This window comes from Sciurus vulgaris (genome assembly GCF_902686455.1).
Source record: "Sciurus vulgaris genome assembly, chromosome: 6".
NCBI classification, from domain to species: Eukaryota; Metazoa; Chordata; class Mammalia; order Rodentia; family Sciuridae; genus Sciurus; species Sciurus vulgaris.
Window position 1 is genome coordinate 75,240,430 of NC_136466.1, and position 20,654 is coordinate 75,261,083.

The 20,654-nt window shown below is 37.7% G+C and overlaps 1 protein-coding gene across 4 annotated transcripts in view; it reads right to left on the minus strand.

Moving 5' to 3' along the window:
- CAMK4 (calcium/calmodulin dependent protein kinase IV) overlaps positions 1–20,654 on the minus strand; it is a 245,401-nt gene that overhangs the window by 12,186 nt on the left and 212,561 nt on the right. For all 4 annotated transcript variants that reach the window (XM_079143531.1, XM_079143530.1, XM_079143533.1 and 1 more), the window contains one exon: positions 851–926. In XM_079143531.1, coding sequence (XP_078999657.1) covers positions 851–926 — 76 coding nt within the window. The remainder of the gene's footprint in view (positions 1–850; positions 927–20,654) is intronic.

Sequence of the window (20,654 nt, forward strand, 5' to 3'; positions counted from 1 at the left end):
TTAGAATTCTGACCTAGTATGCATGAGGCCCAGGGCTAGATCCCCAGCACCAATGGGCAGGGGAGGCAAATTCTAATTCACTTCTTCCAAACACTTAAAGATCTCTTTCCAGATTTGAATGAGATGGGTTCCAAAAATCAACTCTGCATTACCTTATAAATGGCAAATAAATACATTTATTGATATCTTGCTTTTCACTTTTTCTAAGGAAATCTTGCTTTACAACCAATTCTCTGGTTTATGACTTCCCTCATCATTGCCTGCAATTCCATCATCATTTTGGTGAGTTTTCCCAAACTCCTTTTTATTAGACAGTTGACCTATAATGGAGTTGGAGATACTAGAGGGTGAAATATTTAGCTCATATTTTTCCTCCCAGAGAAAACTATGTAGGGTTATTTAGAAAAAGGAAACAAAATTGATAATGAAGATGCACTTAAAATAGTCTGATAAAATGTGTACCAATTTGGCATTGCTTAATAAATAGCCATTTGCTCTCTTAAAAGAACTAATAGCCTAATTGTGTTAGGCAAGATGCAAATAAAATAAGAGAAAGTATAGTAGGTAGACTTGGATTTCACATTCTGTATGTTCATAAAATAATGAATTGTTTCTCAAATCTGCTATACATTGCATGGCAAATGAGACACAGAAAAGACCTGGGCAGAGGTTCTGGTCCCAAGAAAATTACAAAAGGAAAAAAATATTTTGTGAAAATTTTATTATTAACTATATTTCATGTGAATCGCACTATCACAACAATAATCTGGTTCTTATGAGAACTATAGGTACCTAGAAAATGTTACACAAAGGCAAACAACTTGCATAAAGATTGCTTTTCTTCACTTACAAGATGTAGGTAATTATTCCTACAGACCACATGTCCACCTCTGGTCCATAGGCACAGCCTCTAAGAATTTCAGGTGCTGCAGAAAGAATGAAAATTGTGTTAGGTTGGAGTTTACATGCAACGTTCACACTATAATAACAAGCAATGGGGAAGAAACAAGTTCATCAACAAAACTTCAGAGCTCTTTAATAACCAGACTTCTCTCCCCAAACACAGTGTGAGGCTACAGAGTTTTACATCTACTTTAGTAGGAGAAAATGTAGTCTCTCTAGGTGTGGGGTACATAAAAGTAATGCTATTGATTCTTTATTGGAACCTCATGATATTGCTCAAATCAGAGATGTAGCTCTGCTACCAAAAACCCCTTTCTTTAAAGGGAACTTTGCACATAGAAAAGGAATAAATCAGAGTTAAGCACAGTTAAAGAGTGCCACCTTGAGATCTACAGGGGACACCCAGAGAGTGCCTGTCTAATTGTACATGGGGCAGGAGCAGAGAAGAGGGCAGAAGGATCAGCAAATTTCTGGCTCTGGGAGGCTGGAAAAGAAGCTGGGAGGGGTCTAGGTATTGGTCCTGGCATTGAGAACTACATGTATGTCCTCATGGAAAAACTGTTCTCAGTTTGGGGTCATGAACTGAGAAAGGGGGACTTCCCTGTGCACAATAAGACTGCATATATTAGACCTGTCTACTGTTGTGAAAAGGAAGGACTTCCCAGCCATGAGATGGCCCTGGAGTGGAAAATAACAAAATATTTTTATAATTTTATTCCCTTAGAGATGTGAAAATGTGAAGTTAACTGGTCTTGGCAGTTTGCACTGAAGATTGGGGTAGTTAGGGTTTGCTTAACAAACAAAGAGAAAGAGAAGTGAGAAATCTACTGCCTATGGAGAGATAGGATTCAGGTGCACAGCTCAGAATAGACGTTCTTCTATCTTGAACAAAAGTGTTGTCTGTCCTGGTGGGTTTCCTGAGGAAGGAGCAGCTTGAGAAATGTTGAGAGTTCCTAGAGAGAGGCCTTGGGGACCAGGACATCACACTCCTCCTTCAGGGTGGAGGCTGGAGAGCGAATGAACTGGATCCCTTTGCCACACAGGCTGTAAATGTCATATTCAGTGTGGAATGTTAATGTGAGCTCTGGAAGAGGCTGTCTTGATGGGTTTCTGGATTTACTGGAAGGATTACTGTGGATTTTCCACTGTCATCTTTCAATACTATCCTCTACTGCACCCCTTTCCAATCAGGATTTTCTCTTCTCTGTAGAAATTTTGTTACATAAAATACAGGAGATGAAGAATTGCATCGTGAAATGAGAGTGTGCATACTAGCACACTAAATAGCAATTCAGCAAGATGCATCCTTCAAGGAATCGTATCTGGATCCAAGTCATTTTTCTTCTGTACAACTGAACTATTTCTAGAAAATATTCCTTTTAAGGTTTAATGAAAAAAAAAAAAAAACCTAAAAATGCATGCTCAATGCCTACATTGTTCACTATCAGGTTAGCTCTCATTTCCTGGGACAACCTGTACCTCACAGAAGGTGCCTTTGAGTCCCAACAGTCCCAACAGTGAACTCCTACATGCAAATATTTTGTTTATCCCAGTGCAGACGGAACTCAGGTTAGGCTGCCTCTTCCAGGAGGGCTGCTGCCGCCTGCATGTGTCCCTGGGAACTCTTCCAGACTGGGAGTTGAAAGCATGCATAATTAGCATGCGTATGTAATACGCATTAGTCCTTCCCCAGTCAGGTCATCACATCCGATTCTTATCTGGTCTGAAGAGTTATCAAGCCCCACACTGACATTTAATCATAAATACAGAAACACACCAGAAGGATATTTAATTTACATTTTCTGAGTCTTGGTTTTCATACCTTTCAAATCAAAGTGAATTAGACTCACTGATTTCAAAGTTTACTTTGAGTTTTAACTTGCTGCCCACTGTGGTACTAGTTAAGGATTAGTTACTGATCATCCAAGCAAAGAGAGAGGCCAGGCACCAGCATTCTGACCTGCAGAACCTGCTGTACTTCCCACTTGTCCTGCTACTGTGACTGCTGTGTATGCTCTTCTGGGGGACCCATCCTGTAGGCTCTGGAGATATCAGGCTTTTCATCTAGTGCTAGCCAGAGACACATCCCCCTAGGGTCAGGTGTTTTTTTTTCCTGCTATTTCTCATCGTTCCCAGCCCAAGAGGTACAAAGAACTTGAACAAAGTGTCTTTTGGATCCAATCTATGGAGCATCCGAATTTCTCACCTGACAGGGCAATACCTCATGTTTCTTTCCTAAGATGGGTGCAGGGGCTGGGGATATAGCTCAGTTGGTAGGGTGCTTGCCTAGCATGCACAAGGCCTTGGGTTCAATCCATTGTGCCGAAAAAAAAAAAAAAAAAGTTGACTTAAGATGGTGCAAACCTACTTTCCACAGGCAGCTTATTTCCTTGTAAGGTATTATGTTGTCATGTGAGTAAACCTGTGGTGTGAAAGGCTAAATTTTCCACAAGAAGATTAACTGAGACAAAAGAAATATAAAATGTTCTTGCTTTCCACAATGAATTTCTCTTAAAAAATATTTTAAAAAACCCAGAACTTAAACTATTTTAATCAAAATATAAAATTGGGGTGGAGCAAAGTCTAAGCACCGGGACAAAATTAGATACCACTCTCAATGGCCTTTAAATATTTTCAATTACTAGTTAGTATGACCTTGACTTTCTATAGAATCAGCAGAATACTCTCGTGTAATCTGCCTGAACGTTTCCAAGAGTCAAAAGCTTTTCAAAAGGCTTTCCGAAATAAATTTTGGGCTCTGGCATTCCAGTACTTCAAGTCTCCTGGGCTTCCAATGTCCTCACAAGCGATTCTCTAATGTGATCTCAGAGTAAGACATAGTTGGCTATTTTCAATTTAGTTCAAGAAAATATATCCATTAGTCTACATTTTAATGTTACAAGCACTTAGTTGTCCTTCATATCTTTTCTCACTTCATTACCAAAACAAACAAATACACGAAATTGGGAGAGAAGAAATCATTTCAAGGTATAAAATAGTTTGTGAAAATGGAGTTTAGAGGTTGGGATATAGCTCAGTGGTGGTGTGTCCCTAGCACCAAAAAAATAAAAATTAAAAATTAAATTAAGATGCAACCATCTTTTCTGAATAGTCAATAACCATTTAATGATTTTTCAAGCTGCTTTTAAAGTGAGTCAAAATGTCTGCCACTTCTAAAATCACCTCGTCATTCATGTTACTGCTCATCAAACAAGGAATGCCACAAAGTTCTCAGGACACCTCCTGCCCCAATCTCCAACACAGTCTAATTTTGGTAAATGATCTCAGAATTCCCAAGATGCCCGTTAAATCCTTTTTAAAAGTAATTTCAACTGAATATAAAAGCTAAATGAAAATTCAAATTTGATATTTATTTACCAATAAACACCTAGGCCAGAGAGTGCTGATTTTTTGATAAGATGATGACACTATCAAAACATCTATGGGCTGAAGGTCCTTCTAGAGATTACAATGAAATCTACTGTATCAAATAAAAACACTGTGACCAGTTTGGGAAATTATCCTAAAATTTTCCCTTTTTTCCTAAAGCCCTTCCTTCCTTTAGCTCATCTTCCTAGATGAGCTGTATGATCCTTTGTACTTATTGAATTAAAACTACAGAGTTGACTTCTTTATCAGAAGACTTCCAGCTACTAATAACTTTTGGAGAAAAATCTAAAGGGGACTAAGTTTAATAAAAGAAATAGTTTATTTACTTTCTCATTGAATAAATCATCTAATAGTTATTAAGGATCTGCTATATGATGAGTCACACTAGGCTGTGCTGAAGGAATAATGGGGACCTAAAGGGAACAAGTATTTGTCATCACAGAGCTTACAGCTTGGTTGGGGAGGCAAATGCTAATTTAAAAAAAAATGCAAAGTAACAATTAGAAATATTTGAAGGGTCAATGTTTTCACTGGGGGCTTGATCTGGACACAGAAGTTAGGGAAGGTGACCTGAGGAAGCCAGTTTGAACTGAGATATAAAGGTCCTAGAGAAGTTAACTAGGCAGAGGGGAAGAGGGCAGTGGCTGAAGAAAAGAGAGAAAGAGACAGCAAGTGCAGAGCACCTGTGCAAAGATCCAGTGGCAGGAGAGGGCACGGTGCACTCAAGGAACTGATAGAAGAAAGTGTGGCTGGGGCATGGCCCAGGTGTGTAGTGAGCCCAGGTGTAATGAGCTCCGGTGAGGCACGTAGAGGCCAGGCTGCAGATCGGTTTATCAGAGTTTTTGTTTGTTTTTGAATTCTCTCTTCTGCTTTCAATTGAGAAATTCAGAACATGTGGAAAAAAATGCCTTTGTGCATCTTAAATTCTGAGCTTGACTTTTCAGAAGTACTCTCCCTACTAGAGCTGAGGGGAAAACATGGGTTTTCACTGTAGAGCATTATCTTGAACTCTGAGTTTTCTGGGAGCCATAAAAATCTATTGTATCTTTAACTCAGCATTTGAAGTCTCATAAACTTTGCCCTGGAGAAGCCGTGTGGAAAGAGAAAGAAGAGAGAGAGAGGATGCACCTGCAACAAGTGCAAGAACAATGTTTGGAATTCTCTGTCCCTTTCCTGATACTTGACTGAGGAGCTGAAAGGGGAAAAGAGCACTCAGGAGCTGTCTAGGGTTGGTGGCAGTGCCCACAGCAGAGAAAACTCCAAACTGGGTGCTTTTCTTAGCATCTGTACTTTGTGAGGTCCTTTGTTTAGCTGTCACCTACATTTGCTAAGAAAGGTGCACAACCTGATTCAGATTGGCACACTCCTTGCTTTAACTGCTGATAAGAATGGTAACACTAGGCGAGTATGCTCAGTGCCATGCCAAAGGAGCAGCTGAGACTGGAATACACTGGAGACTCCCAGAGGGGTTTGCCTCTGGGTAACAGCAGCCTTTTCAGTTTACTACAGTGAATTTCAGAACAGTATCAGTTCTATGCGTGCCATGCTGAAGGTGTGAAGGGCTGAGGAGGTATTTGAAGCCTCCCTCACTTTAGTTGTCTGTGGCTGAAGAGCAAACAAGTTAGAAGGATGTTTTCAAACACAAGTGATATGCTGTATGTTCCAAATCATTCTTTCCGTTCTCCAGCACTCTTGATTTTTTTATACTGCAAATACCAGTCAATCCAACTCCCACTTCCTGTTTTTCACTTAAGCTGTAAAAAAGTCTTCCTTGCCACATGAATTCTATGATTTTCTCTTTGTATAAATCTGGGTGAAGAAAGAGTCTATTTTCCTCACCTTACTTTTAATTTTTTTTAATAATACCCTAAAGAGAAAAATAAAATACCTCAGAACACCTAATGCTTTCACAAGATAAAAAAGTCACAAGTTGTTTTTATTAATATGAAATTTGCTTTTGTATGATACCATTGACATAATCACGATTTTCTCCATATATGAACCGGACTGTCTCTGGTCACTTCACTGTTGTGAGGGATGTTGGCAAAGGACTATTTGCTGTTGAAAAGTAGTTGCCTTTGGATTGTTGTGGGATGAAGTGCAGCATAATAAATGCAATTCATCCCATTATCAACATTACATAAGACTCTCTTCTGTATATGGAGGTGCACGCATAAGGTAGTAGACTTATTATTTAAACTCTTAATCATATGTTAGGTATGGCAAATACTGTGCTTTTCTCTAAGGGATCTATAAACTTTCTGACTGATGATTATCAATAATTCTTTTGAAACTTTTTATTTTTATTTTATGCATATACTTTATGTAATAATATTCTAAAATGGAACATTTTGTGGGTGTTCAGGGCCAAAATAATACATTTTAAGCAAGTCTTCTACCCACTTGCCATCAATCACCCCTTCCTTTTGACCTCTTTTCCTCCCAGCATTCCACCCTCACATATGTAATAATAGAGCCAAATCCTCACAGAACTGTGAATTCTTTGGCACAGTTGGTTCTGTTCTTCAAGTAGTGTCTTACATAGAAGTGGGAATAGAAAATGACTTATGGTGTGGAGACCCAGAAGTTAAGGCTTGCCATTACATTAAAAGACTGTCTCTAAACTCAAAGAGAGCAAAGGGAAGTGAGGGGAGGGTGCTGTTGATGATCTCTCTGGACTCAATTTTATCAGCCATCTCAAACCAAAATATGCTTGATTTACATTCATTTATGTAAGTGGTTGCCATACTCCTCAACTGAGTTTTCATATACAGAACATATTGGTAGTTTTGTGATGAGATTATTTAATACCATCTACTATATGTCTATTGGGTGATAGCCAAATTTACAGGACTCTTCCTTCCCTCCCCTGGCTGGGAGCCCTGGATCCTGAGCTTTGGTGAACATTTCCCAAGTCAGAGAGAAAACCCCTTTGATTGCTGACAGGCTCAGTTTTTGGAATATTGTTTTGTATATTGACTCAAAAAATCTGTGCCTTGTTTGGGTTTGGTGGCACATGCCAGTAATCCCAGCAGCTCAGGAGCCTGAGGCAGGAGGATCTCGAGTTTGAAGCCAGCCTTAGCAAATTAGCAAGGCCCTAAGCAACTTAGTGAGACCCTCTAAACAAAATATAAAAAAGACTGGGGGTGTGACTCAGTGGTTAAGTGCCCCTGGGTTCAATCCCCAGTACCAAAAAACAAAAACAAAAAAAACGAAAAAGCTTTGTGACTTGTGACATCCATTCACAATTCCTAATTCTGTTCTCTGGAGCTTCCTTTATTACCTGAAGTTCTATAAATTATTAAAATGTTCCTTCTTTCTCCAGTCCCCTTACTGGGTGGTGCTGCCCAGGGATCAGCTGGGGTTGCCTCCTTTCTGCCTGGGGCAAGCATGGCAGTCTTATGATAAATCCCATGTATATGATAATAACAATGCATCTGTATGAACAGCTGAGTTCTTGCTTCTGAACTTTAGCCATACACCCTTCTGTCCACATGTCCTCTCTACTCAGATAATTAACAGACACCACAAAGTTAAAAATCCCAGACCTGTTTATCCATAGGTCAGTCCCACTTCGGTAAACGTTAACTCCATTCTCCTGGTCAGTAGTTCTCCCCTCTCCTCCAACCAACCTGTCTCCTTGTGGACCTTACAGACACCCAGGTATATTCCTGTTGTCCCCTCGGCTGGGATGTTCCTTCCCTAGGTACCAATGTGGCTTTCTCTCTCCCTCATATTGTTCGAGTTTTATTCCTATTTTCCATTTTCCCACAAAGACTTCTCTGGTCACCCATTTTAAATTACGACCCAGGCTCCTTTGCCAACTTTATAAATTTACTCCATAGAAATGTTTAACTCTCTCTGTGTAATTCACATATTTATTTTATTTGTCTTCTTCCAGTAAAATGTATGATCCTTAAAGGAGTGGTGTTGCTTTATTTTGTTCTGCTTGGTTGTTTGCTATATCTCTAGCACCACATCTCATAGAAGCTCAGTAAATATTTAGTAAATGAGAAAAGGTCTAAATGTCTACACAAAGAAATTCCTCAGAATACACCATTTAGGGTAGCACCAGGCCAATGAAAAGACCCAAAGAGACTCATCTTTCTTCAAATTTCAAACCTCCCAGACAACTTAACACCAGCTTGCACCCAACCCACAGAGGACCTGTCCTCTCCAGGTCAAGAACAAGATGAGCTATTTATGACCTTTCCTCACCCCACTGCTGGTGTCCCCAGCCCATTTCCTTCACCTGGTGCTGTTTATTTAACTCAGATGTGGCAAACATGCTTGTGACAGATGATGACTTTCTTCTTACATCAGGGAGAAAGAAGGGGAGGGAGATGGATACTGGGCACCCTTTCAGACCTGCTTGGCTTCCTCTGCTTTCTCCCTCTCCACTGCCTTTCCCATTGTCCACAAGCCCCACCGTGCACATGCTTCCAGTCAAAACTTACCGGCAGTGCGAGTAATACTTTACTCTGCTTTTAATTCATTTCCATTTTTAAGAGACTCATGGTAAAATGGCAGTCATCTCTAAGAGTATTCAATTAATTCTTGAGTGAGATTATTCCTTATTTGGTTAGATTACCAACAACGTTTGATTCACTTACATTTTACGTTAGCTATTTATTCTTTTAGCAATGAACACAAATACTCTTAAAAAACCATACCAAAAGCTTCTATTGTAGATTATTAGATTTACTTCTTTCATTACATTTAAATTTTCCTATTTTTTCTATATCAACCAGTGTTCCTGTTATAGAAAATGTAGTTTATGGGTTAAGTTAACCTTCTGTTTTTTTGAACATTGAACAGAAGTCTCTGTTCAACTGTAAACTGTTTAAAATTTGTTTTAAATTTTGGCAGAGTGAACCTAATGGGTTATTTTCTTTAAGAAGTAGAAATGAGGGGGAAGGAAAGGGAAACGAGGAAATGATATTGGCTAAATTATATTGCTATATTGTATGCATGTATGAGTATGTAACAACAAATCCTACCATTATAACCATAATGTACCAATAAAAAATATGGGAAAAAATACACATGTAATTAAAAATGTTTAAAAAGTAGCAATGAGGCAACTCCATGGCATCATTACTGTAATCGTGAATTGGCACTAATGAAAGACAAGAATTGGAGAAGTGTTTTGTTAGTAGTATTTAAAGAATATTTTAAGTGATAATATTAACAGGAAATTTTTGAGTACTGGGTACACCTGACATACTACAGTAAGCTTCTTAAGAAATTTTTCTTATTGAGAAGTTTTCAGTTTCTGGATTCTTGAAAATGACTCTCTACTCTGTGTATGTGTGTGTGTGTGTACATGTATGTCTATGGTAGGGGAAGAGCGAATTCTTCTATCTTACCAATTAAAACACTAAGTTTTAATGCTTTTTTCCCTCTGACTATAAAAATATTAGAAACCTATACTCCCAAAAAACAAATAATTCAAATAAACTTGAATTGCCTTGGTAGTCTGTCTACTCTGAAAAGCTCATTGCCCCCATAAATAAATACATAGCAATAAACCCCAAATATGTAAGGGGTGCTGGCAGAATAGATGTTGAAAGTGACTTAATGAATTTCAGCACATTTTCTATTTCATTTATATTATTCTTAAAAATCCCATTATTTCTAATTTTCTAAGAAAATTATTTCTCTCTACAACTGGAAAAATATCAACAAAACTATTACTTGAAAAATCAACTTGGTCTTTAAAAGGTCGTATCTAATTTCTCAACCACTTTTTACAGATAACTTTTATAAAATCTACTCTCCATTCTTAGGAACCATTATTTATTTTCAGTGAGTTCAAAAACCTAGAATAATATTTTAAAAGTTTTCATGAAACCATGAAAGTTTTAGAAACTATCAATGTGGGTTAAATCTGTGGGGAAAATTTTAAAAGTAAGTCTTTTATTTTAAAACAAAAGAACTGGGGCAGAGATGATGTCATTTTGAAGATCTAAAACCTGATTCCCCAAACATTAAGACTTGTAATTATGAGTACAAAACAGAAAAATGAAAGGGACCAAGTAAAGAAACTAATATATTTTAATAGTAATAATAAAAATGATGATGATAGCCCTAATCATTACTTCAATGATGCCTACCATTCATTACATGTTCTAGTTAAGAACTTTACCTAATTTATTTGCTTATTATCCTAGTTCTATGAAAGAAGCATTATTATTATTTTTCATTGTATAGCTGAGGAGACTAAGATTAAGAAGTTTTTACTAATGCATCAAGGTGAAGCCTAAAGTAGGATCAGCCATGCAACTCCTAAGCCTAATAAAGTGTGAAAACTTGACAAACAACAGAGAACACCCAGCAGTCCCTACCTGATCAGCAGGTAAACAAAATGTGGCCAGCCCACACCACTAGCCACCCTCATGCTCTGTGGTGAAGGCGGATTGTGGAAGACACCTGATGTGCTTTAGTGAGGTAGGGAATAGATTCAGTTTTAACACCGAACAGCAGGTCCATGACAGTCACTTTTCTGAGTCCATTGCTATTTGCTCATTCTTTAGGAGGTATCATTCTGGAATATTTTTCAGGGTTAGATGGAGAGGTAGTCTATTTTATCTTCTATCCCATGCTTTCATCTTGCCTTTCACAGGCTGTTATGGCTTGGGTATGAGGTGTCCCCCAAAAGCACATGTATGAGATAATACAAGAAGGGTTGGAGGAGAAATTATTGGTTTATGAGAGCCTTAACCCAATCAGTGAATGGTAACTGAGTGGTAACTGAGGTCCACTGAATGGTAACTGAAGTGGTAACTGAAGATGGGTAAGTTGTGACCGGAGGAGGTAGGCATTGCGAGTGTGGTTTAGGGTATATTGTTATCTGGTGAGTGGGGTCTCTCTGCTGCCTGATCATCGTGTGAGCTGCTTCCCTCCACCACACTCTTCTGCCATATGTTCTGCCTCACCTTGAGCCCTGAGGACTGGAGCCAGCAGCCGATGAATTGAGACCTCTGAAACTGTGAGCACCCCCAAATAAACTTTTCCTTCTCTACAATTGTTCTGTTCGGGTCTTTTAGTCACAGCAGTGAAAAAGCTGACTAAAACAAATGCCAATAGTTAACGTTCCACTTTTAGTCATCTTTTTTATTATACCACCTCCATTATGGCAGAATTAATTGGTTAATTAGGTGGCATTGGTTTTTAAGACAGAGGCAGTAATAGTCTGAACATATGGAGTGTATGTGTTCGTCTTTATATGGAAACTCCCAGAATATTCTTGTAGGAATAGGTACCTGTGGACTCTAAGTGCAGAGATCTTCACATATAGTGGCAGCTTATTCTTCAATTGTTGGATAATTAGCTTCCCATTCTGGTTATGTAGAAGCACAGTATATACTTGTCATTACTAAAGCCTGCCAATAGCAAAATGCTGTTATGCTCAGGGGTCTAGCACATGGGACATTTTTATGTATTAATATTTCATCTGACTTATGCCAATAGAACTGTCTCATAAAATAATGAGACCTTGGCAAATGTCAAAATAAAATAAATCCTTAAGAGCTGTAGACTCTGAACAGAGAATATGAATAAACATAAAAGTATAAATATGAAATATGAACATACATAGTTTAATTAACTAAACTTATGAATAAATTAGCTAATTGGCACTAGAAATATTCTTTTACTTAACCTATTTCCATATTGGTTTCCTTTCTACTCTAACAATATTTAATTCTGTTCTGTGAGTCCCATGGCACTTAATACTGCATAGTTATATTGTAGCGCATTCATTAGGAATCAGTGGATCAATTCTTTTTTCCTTCCTCTTCCCCTTTCTTCTTTTCTTCCTTCCTTCTTTCATTTCTTCCTTCCCTTCTCTTTACCAACAACAAGATGCTGAGAATCTCTTCAATGCTAAATATTTCGTGGTCTGCTTTAGAAAACTATTCATTGATTTCATTTATCTGAGCCACAAATTTTAATTTTCTAGTCTGGAATTTGGTTTTGACTATGTATATTTTCTAGGAAATAATGTGTGTTTGCTGAAATATGAAGCATCTGTGACTTTTATTTTGTGATTCATTTATAAGCAAACTCTTTTTTTAATAGCCTGGGGCAAAGGTTCTATGAAAGAAACCTAATGGGTAGCTTTTCCTTTTTTATTTCCTGAGAATGACAAATGCTATACATGAACACTCACCCTCTCAGAAGATGTAATTTGGAAAGCCTTCCATTAAAAGCAGAGTGCGTGGAGGAATAATTGACCTTGGATGTAATCATCCTTACAAGCAAAAGATAAGGGTCACACCTTTCCTCTGTCAATTACATGGGTCTCAGACCTCTTTCCAAGTTAAATGTAAAGTCTCTGTATTATAAACACTTAAAATTTTTCTGTTATTTTGATGTTTTTGACATCACAGAAAAAAATAAAAAAACAAAACCTTTCTGGTTGCAGAAAGACTGTTCCTTTTGGGGCTAGTTAGTTTTTAAAGACAACAAAGGGGCCTTTTGGGGGCACCCATACTTTTGATACACCAGCTAACCAGCCAACCCAGAGCCTTTTCTAGATAGCCCTTACGCCTCAGGAGGAAATATTCCTCTGCCTTAATCATCTTTGGGTCAGGAAGAGGCAACTAGGATCACCTCTACAGCTTAGAGCCCATCAGAATTATTCAAACAAGCCAATCCTAGAATGCTCAGGCCACCACTTGTTTTTCTCTCAGAAATCCCAGTAAAGGCCTTCACCCAAACCTTCCCTGGCTCCTCTCTTCTGCCTCCTGACCACCCTTGGTGTCTTCCCAATGTGGCCCTACGTGGTATACTGTCTTTAAGAACTGTGAGTGTAATACATCTCTTTGTTTCTTTTCCTGAGCCTTTTCTCTGTCTCTTCGGTGGCCATGCCCACCTGATTATACCATAAAGAATACCAAGCCATCTCAAAGTCAAGTCAGGCTCTCCACAGCAGGATAGTGATTCCTGCCAGCGTTGCATGTGGACTCTTCCAGCTCTCTCTAAATGGACAGTTTCCTCTCCAGCTACTTATTCTTGGCAGGAACATATCAGACTGATGATGGTACTTACATGTGGTGAGGAGGAGAGAAGTGACTAGAATTGAGGGAGACTGTCAAGGTGTGTTTTAACCTTACCTGAAAGTGATTTAATTATTTCATAAGATGGACACATATAAATATTCATTTTCACATTAAAATTTTTGTTCTGTTTGAAGTCCTGGATCGTGCCTATGGTCCAGGGTCATGTGCTTTTTGGGCCTGGTGTTTCTGTGGCTTCGGGTTTTCCATTGTTTCCCGTATTACTATACAGATGCATACCCTTAATGTCCTGTTTCCTCTTAAACCCCAATGTTATGTATATCTATAATGAACTAATTATATATTAAATATGCATATATAACAAAAAATCCACCTTTCTCTCTACTCATATTTTAAAGTAATATATCCATGTCTTTCTTTTGAGTCAAGAATATGTATGCAGAAATGTGTATTTATTTATAGACAATTTGAAACTTGCTTCTGTGTATAAATATATGAATCTTACTCATTTTTTACTTCCAAGCCTGCTCCATCCTATATAATAGTAATTCCATACGTATGGGTAGAGTGTACAAAGCCCTTTCATTTTCCCTTTCAATCACCAGAATAGTCCCCTGAGGTCGGCGAATTCAACCCCCCTCCCCCCACCGCCCACCTCCCCTCCTTACATTATGGCAAATAACTCCTTCTGGGCAAGCCACTACCTGGAGCAGAACGGAAGGATTAGTGCAATCCCTCTCAGACACTCAGTTCCCTCTTTTCCCATTCTATAGCATGCATATTGGTAGGGCAAAAATAATCAACAGAAAACATCTCCCTGATAAGATGACATCTATAAAATGAGCCTGTTTACATCAAGGACAAAACTAGCATCTTTTACAATCATATTGTACTTAAAAACTGACTGGGTTTAGGAGTAGAGCAAATATGTTATCCCAAAGATGGTATTTAAGGAGTGACAGCATGTGTCCAGATTTCTCCTATTAGAAAAGCATGAAACAACATTTAAAATAGCTTTTTAATTTGTCTGTTTTCTTTCTCCTTCCCCTTCAAATCTATCTGTTGTAATATCATTATCCAGATAGTTATAAAATACAGACTTGATTTCAAAATACTGCCCTGTTCAGGTGTGGTGGTGCATGCCTGTAATCCCAGCAACTCAGGAGGCTGAGGCAGGAGGATCAAGGCCAGCCTCAGCAATTTAACAAGGCCAAAAGCAGTTAGGAGAACCTATCTCAGAATAAAAAATAAAAAGGGCTGGGACTGGGGCTCAGTGGTTAAGTGATCCTGAGTCCAATCCCTGGTACCAAAACAAATAACAACAACAACAACAAAATCAAAATACTATCTTGATTCAAAAACTTTTTGCATCATCATTACCTACCTAATCATCAAATTCCTTAGCCTGAAGTGCAGATTCTTTTAAAACATAGCTCATCCTCCCTTTCCAAATCTATCAATACCTTTAATCAAGGACTCTGTGTTCTAGTTGTACAAAGTGGCAAAGTGACAGCCTCTGAAGTTGCCAGGCATTGCCACTCTCCCTTAACTTCGCTCTCTCTGTGCTCACTGACCAAAGAATGTCCTCCAGACCCACTTGTTGAACTCCTATTTATCCTTCAGTGTTCAGCTCAAATCCTCTCCTTTATAAGACCTCTTCCACCAGGATTAATAGTCCCCTTCCTTCTACTTTCCTGAGACTTCAGCTCAGATAAATCTTGACTTATCTGACTTACTATGTAAAGGCCTTTCTTCTTTTACAGCCCATGAAGTCTTTGAAGAGCAAGACCATATTGTGTCTATCCTTGCAACCTCAGAAGTTAACATGGAGTCTATTAGACATTCAATGTTTGTTTCATCAATGAGTGAACCATTCTTTTGCAGAATGGCCACTCTGTAATGCTGTAAGAAAGAACTGCTCTCATCACTAATCCCTGAAAGGATACTGCTTGTTCATAGTCAGAGCAGGGACTCTGAGACATCACTAGTTTATCCTCTTTCTGATCCTCCCATTTCAAGTCTGCTCAGTCCTCAGTAATTTGTTGCAACTTACCCACCTTTTGGGAATACTGAATGTTTACAATTGGATAATGATTATTAAATTGTCTATCAGCTTTCTTTTTGTAGGAAATAATTTGTTTTATCATTCTTTTCTCAATTCTCTTCCAATCCTCATATCAATTGGTCACCATTAGCAATGATCAACACAAGGATTTGTTTGTTTTTGTTTTTTGGTACTGGGAATTTAAACTAAAGGCCCTCTATCACTGAACTATATCCCCAGCCCTTTATAGTTTATTTTTGCTGAGATTGGCCTTATACTTGCCATCCTTCTTCCTCAGCCTCCCAAATTGCTAGGATTATAGGTGTATGCCACCATACTAGGCTAAGTGGTCAATTTTGCTTGGCATCTGGTACTATATTTAGGCCCCTCGCCCCATAGCCTTGGAAACCTGGAGACATGAAAGAAATACAAAAGGATAAATAAGGACACATGTCTCGAGTCAGGGAAAGTAAGTATGGCACTATTAGGAGGGAAGGGTCATAGAGGGATCGACAGAGAACAAACAGTTCTAAGGAAAATAAAGAGCATCAAAACAAAACAAAATAAAAGGATGTCTACAGCAAACATGGTAGAGTGAAATGGTTTTCACTATTTTCTCCTAGGAATGAGAATCTTGCCTTGTAAAACTATGGTGAGTAATGTAATGCAGCCTCATTTTTTTTCATCTTTTTGTATTTATTTTAATTAAAAATCATAAATTTACATAGGGCAATGTTGTTTGATTGTTATTTTTTCCCTTCCCCCCACCCCTCCACCCCTCTTTTCCCTCTATACAGTCCTTCCTTCCTCCATTCTTACCACCCTCCTTATCCCTAACCCTAAACCTAACCCTAACCCTAACGCTAACCCCTCCTACCCCCCCTTATATGTCCTCATACGCTTATCAGCGAGATCATTTGTCCTTTAGTTTTTTGAGATTGGTTTATCTCACCATGATATCCTCCAATTTCATCCATTTACCTGCAAATGCCATAATTTTATCATTCTTCATGGCAGAGTAATATTCCATTGTATATCTTTATCCATTCATCAACTGAAGGGCATCTAGGTTGGTTCCACAATCTGGCTATAGTGAATTGAGCAGCTATGAACATTGATGTGGCTGTATCTCTGTAGTATGCTGATTTTAAGTCCTTTGGGTATAGGCTTAGGAGTGGGATAGCTGGGTCAAATGGTGGTTCCATTCCAAGCTTTCTGAGGAATCTCCATACTGCTTTCCAGAGTGGTTGCACTGATTTGCAACCCCACCAGCAATGTATGAGTGTACCTTTTTCCCCACATCCTCGCCAACACCTATTGTTGCTTGCGTTCTTGATAATCACCATTCTAATTGGGGTGAGATGAAATCTTGGGGTAGTTTTGATTTGCATTTCTCTTATTACTAGAGATGTTGAACATTTTTTCATATATCTGTTGATTGCTTGTACATCTTCTTCTGTGAAGTGTCTGTTCATTTCCTTTGCCCATTTGTTGAATACACATAATCCTATTTGTATTCTTGGTGTAGAGTTTTTTGAGTTCTTTATATATTCTGGAAATTAGTGCTCTATCTGAAGTATGAGTGGCAAAGATATTCTCCCACTCTGTAGACTCTCTCTTCACATTACTGATAGTTTCCTTTGCTGAGAGAAAGCTTTTTAGTTTGAATCTATCCCAGTTGTTGATTCTTGCTTTTATTTCTTGTGCTATGGGAGTCCTGTTAAGGAAGTCTGATCCTAAGCCAACAAGTTGAAGGTTTGGACCTACTTTGTCTTCAATAAGATTTAGGGTCTCTGGTCTGTTTCTGAGGTCCTTGATCCATTTTGAGTTGAGTTTTGTGCAGGGTGAGAGATAGGGATTTAGTTTCATTCTGTTGCATATGGATTTCCAGTTTTCCCAGCACCATTTGTTGAAGAGACTATCTTTTCTCCATTGCATATTTTTGGAACCTTTGTCTAGTATGAGAAAATTGTATTTATTTGGGTTTGTGTCCATGTCCTCTATTCTGTACCATTGATCTACCTGTCTATTTTGGTACCAATACCATGCCGTTTTTGTTACTATTGCTTTGTAATAGAGTTGAAGATCTGGTATTGCGATACCCCTTGCTTCGCTCTTTCTACTGAGGATTGCTTCAGCTATTCTGGGTTTCTTATTCTTCCAGATGAATTTCATAATTGCTTGCTCTATTTCTGTAAGGTACATCATTGGGATTTTAATTGGAACTGCATTGAATCTGTATAGCACTTTTGGTAGTATGGGCATTTTGACAATATTAATTCTGCTTATCCAAGAACATGGGAGATCTTTCCATCTTCTAAGGTTTTCTTTAATTTCTTTCTTTAGTGTTCTGTAGTTCTCATTGTAGAGATCTTTCACCTCTTTTCTGAGATTGATCCCAAGTGTTTTATTTTTTTCAATGCTATTGTGAATGGGGTAGTTTTCCTAATTTCACTTTCTGAAGATTCATCACTTATGTATAAAAACGCATTGGATTTATGAGCATTGATCTTGTAACCTGCTACTTTACTGAATTCACTTATGAGTTCTAAGCATTTTCTGGTGGAATTTCCAGGTTCCTCTAAATATATAATCATGTCATCAGTAAACAGGGATAGTTTGAGTTTTTCTTTTCCAATTCGTATCCCTTTAATTTCTTTGGTTTGTGCAATTGCTCTGGCTAGAGTCTCAAGAACGATATTGAATAGAAGTGGTGAAAGAGGTCATCCCTGTCTGGTGCTTTCAGTGTTTTACCATTTAGAATGATATTAGCCATGGGCTTAGCGTAGATGGCCTTTACACTGTTAAGGAATGTTCCCACTACCCCGATTTTTTCTAGTGTTTTGAGCATGAAGGGATGCTGTATTTTATCAAATGCTTTTTCTGCATCTATTGAAATAATCATGTGATTCTTAACTTTTAGTCTGTTGATATGGTGAATGACATTTATTGATTTCTGGATGTTGAACCAACCTTGCATCCCTGGGATAAAACCCACTTGATCGTGGTGCACTATCTTTTTAATATATTTTTGTATGCAATTTGCTAAAATTTTGTTGAGAATTTTTGCATCGATATTCATTAAGGATATTGGTCTGAAATTTTCTTTCCTTGATGTTTCTCTGTCTGGTTTAGGTATCAGGGTGATATTTGCTTCATAGAATGAGTATGGGAGGGTTCCCTCCTCTTCTACTTTATGGAATACTTTGAGAAGTATTTGAATGAGCTCTTCTTTAAAGGTTTTGTAGAACTCGGCTGAGAACTTACCTGGTTCCGGAGTTTTCTTTGTGGTAGGCTTTTGATGACCTCTTCTATTTCATTGCTTGAAATTGATTTATTTCAGTTGTGTATGTCCTCCTCATTCAGTTTAGATAATTCATATGTCTCTAGAAACTTGTTGATGTCTTCGAGGTTTTCTGTTTTGTTGGAGTATAGATTTTCAAAATAGGTTCTAATTATGTTTTGTATTTCACTCGTGTCTGTTGTGATATTTCCTTGTTCATTCTGAATTTTAGTAATTTGAGTTTTCTCTCTCTTTCTCTTTGTTAGTGTTGCTAAGGGTTTATCAATTTTGTTTATTTTTTCAAAGAACCAACTATTTATTTTGTTAATTTTTCCGATTGTTTCTTTTGTTTCAATTTCGTTGATTTTGGCTCTGATTTTAACTACTTCCTGTCTTCTACTACTTTTGGTGTTGGTCTGCTCTTCTTTTTCTAGGGCTTTGAGCTGTAGTGTTAGGTCATTTATTTGTTGATTTCTACTTCTTTTGTTGAATGCACCCCATGAAATAAATCTTCCTCTAAGTACTGCTTTCATAGTGTCCCAGAGATTTTAATATGATGTGTCTTTGTTCTCGTTTACTTCTAAAAATTTTTTAATTTCCCTCCTGATGTCTTCTGTTATCCATTCATCATATAATAGTGTATTATTTAATCTCCAGGTATTGGAGAAGTTTCTGTGTTATATTCTGTCATTTATTTCTAATTTCCATCCATTATGATCTGATAGAGTACAAGGTAGTATCTCTATCTTCTTGTATTTGCTAACAGTAGCTTTGTGGCATAAGACATGATCTATTTTAGAGAAGGATACATGTGCTGATGAGAAGAAAGTGCATTCATTCTTTGTTGGATGGTATATTTTATATAAGTCAGTTAATTCTAAATTGTTGATTGTGTTATTGAGATCTATGGTTTCTTTATTCAATTTTTGTTTGGACGATCTATCCAGTGGTGAGAGAGGTGTGTTAAAATCGCCTAGTATTATTGTGTTGTGGTCTATTTGATTTCTGGATTTGAGAAGGATTTGTTTGACGTACATGGATGAGCCAATGTTCAGGGCATAGATATTTATGATTGTTATGTCTTGCTGATTTATGATTCCCTTAAGCAGTATATAATGTCCTTATTTATCCCTTCTGACTAGTTTTGGCTTGAAGTCCACATTATCTGAAATGAGGATGGATACTCTAGCATTTTTGCTGTGTCCGTGTGCATGATATGTTTTTCCCCATCCTTTCACCTTTAGTCTATGGGTATCTCTTTCTATGAGATGAGTCTCTTGCTGCCAGCAAATTGTTGGATTTTTCTTTTTAATCCATTCTGCCAGTCTATGTCTTTTGGTTGATAAGTTCAGGCCATTAACATTCAGGGTTATTATTGTGATATGATTTGTATTTCCAGTCATTTGACTCATTTTTGTTTTTTGACATGATTTGGTTTCCCCTTTATTTGTCTATTCCTTTAGGCTAGTTCCTCCCGTTGCTGATTTGCATCATTGTTTTTCATCTCTTCCTCATGGAATATTTTGCTGAGAATGTTCTGCAATGCTGGCTTTCTTTTTGTAAATTCCTTTAGCTTTTGTTTATCATGGAAGGATCTTATTTCATGTCAAATCTGAAAGTAAGTTTTGGTGGGTTTAAGATTCTTGGTTGGCATCCATTTTCTTTCAGGGCTTGGTAAATGTTGTTCCAGGCCCTTCTAGCTTTTAGGGTCTGGATTGAAAAATCTGCTGATATTCCTATTGGTTTCCCCCTAATGTAATTCGATTCTTTTCTCTCGCGGCCTTTAAAATTCTGTCTTTATTTTGTATGTTAGGTATTTTCATAATAATGTGCCTTGGTGTGAGTCTGTTATAATTTTGTATATTTGGAGTCCTATAAGCCTCTTGTACTTGGATTTCCATTTCATTCTTCAGATTTGGGAAATTTTCTGATATTATTTCATTGAATAGATTGTTCATTTCTTTAGTTTGCCTCTCTAAGCCTTCCTCAATCCTAATAATTCTTAAATTTG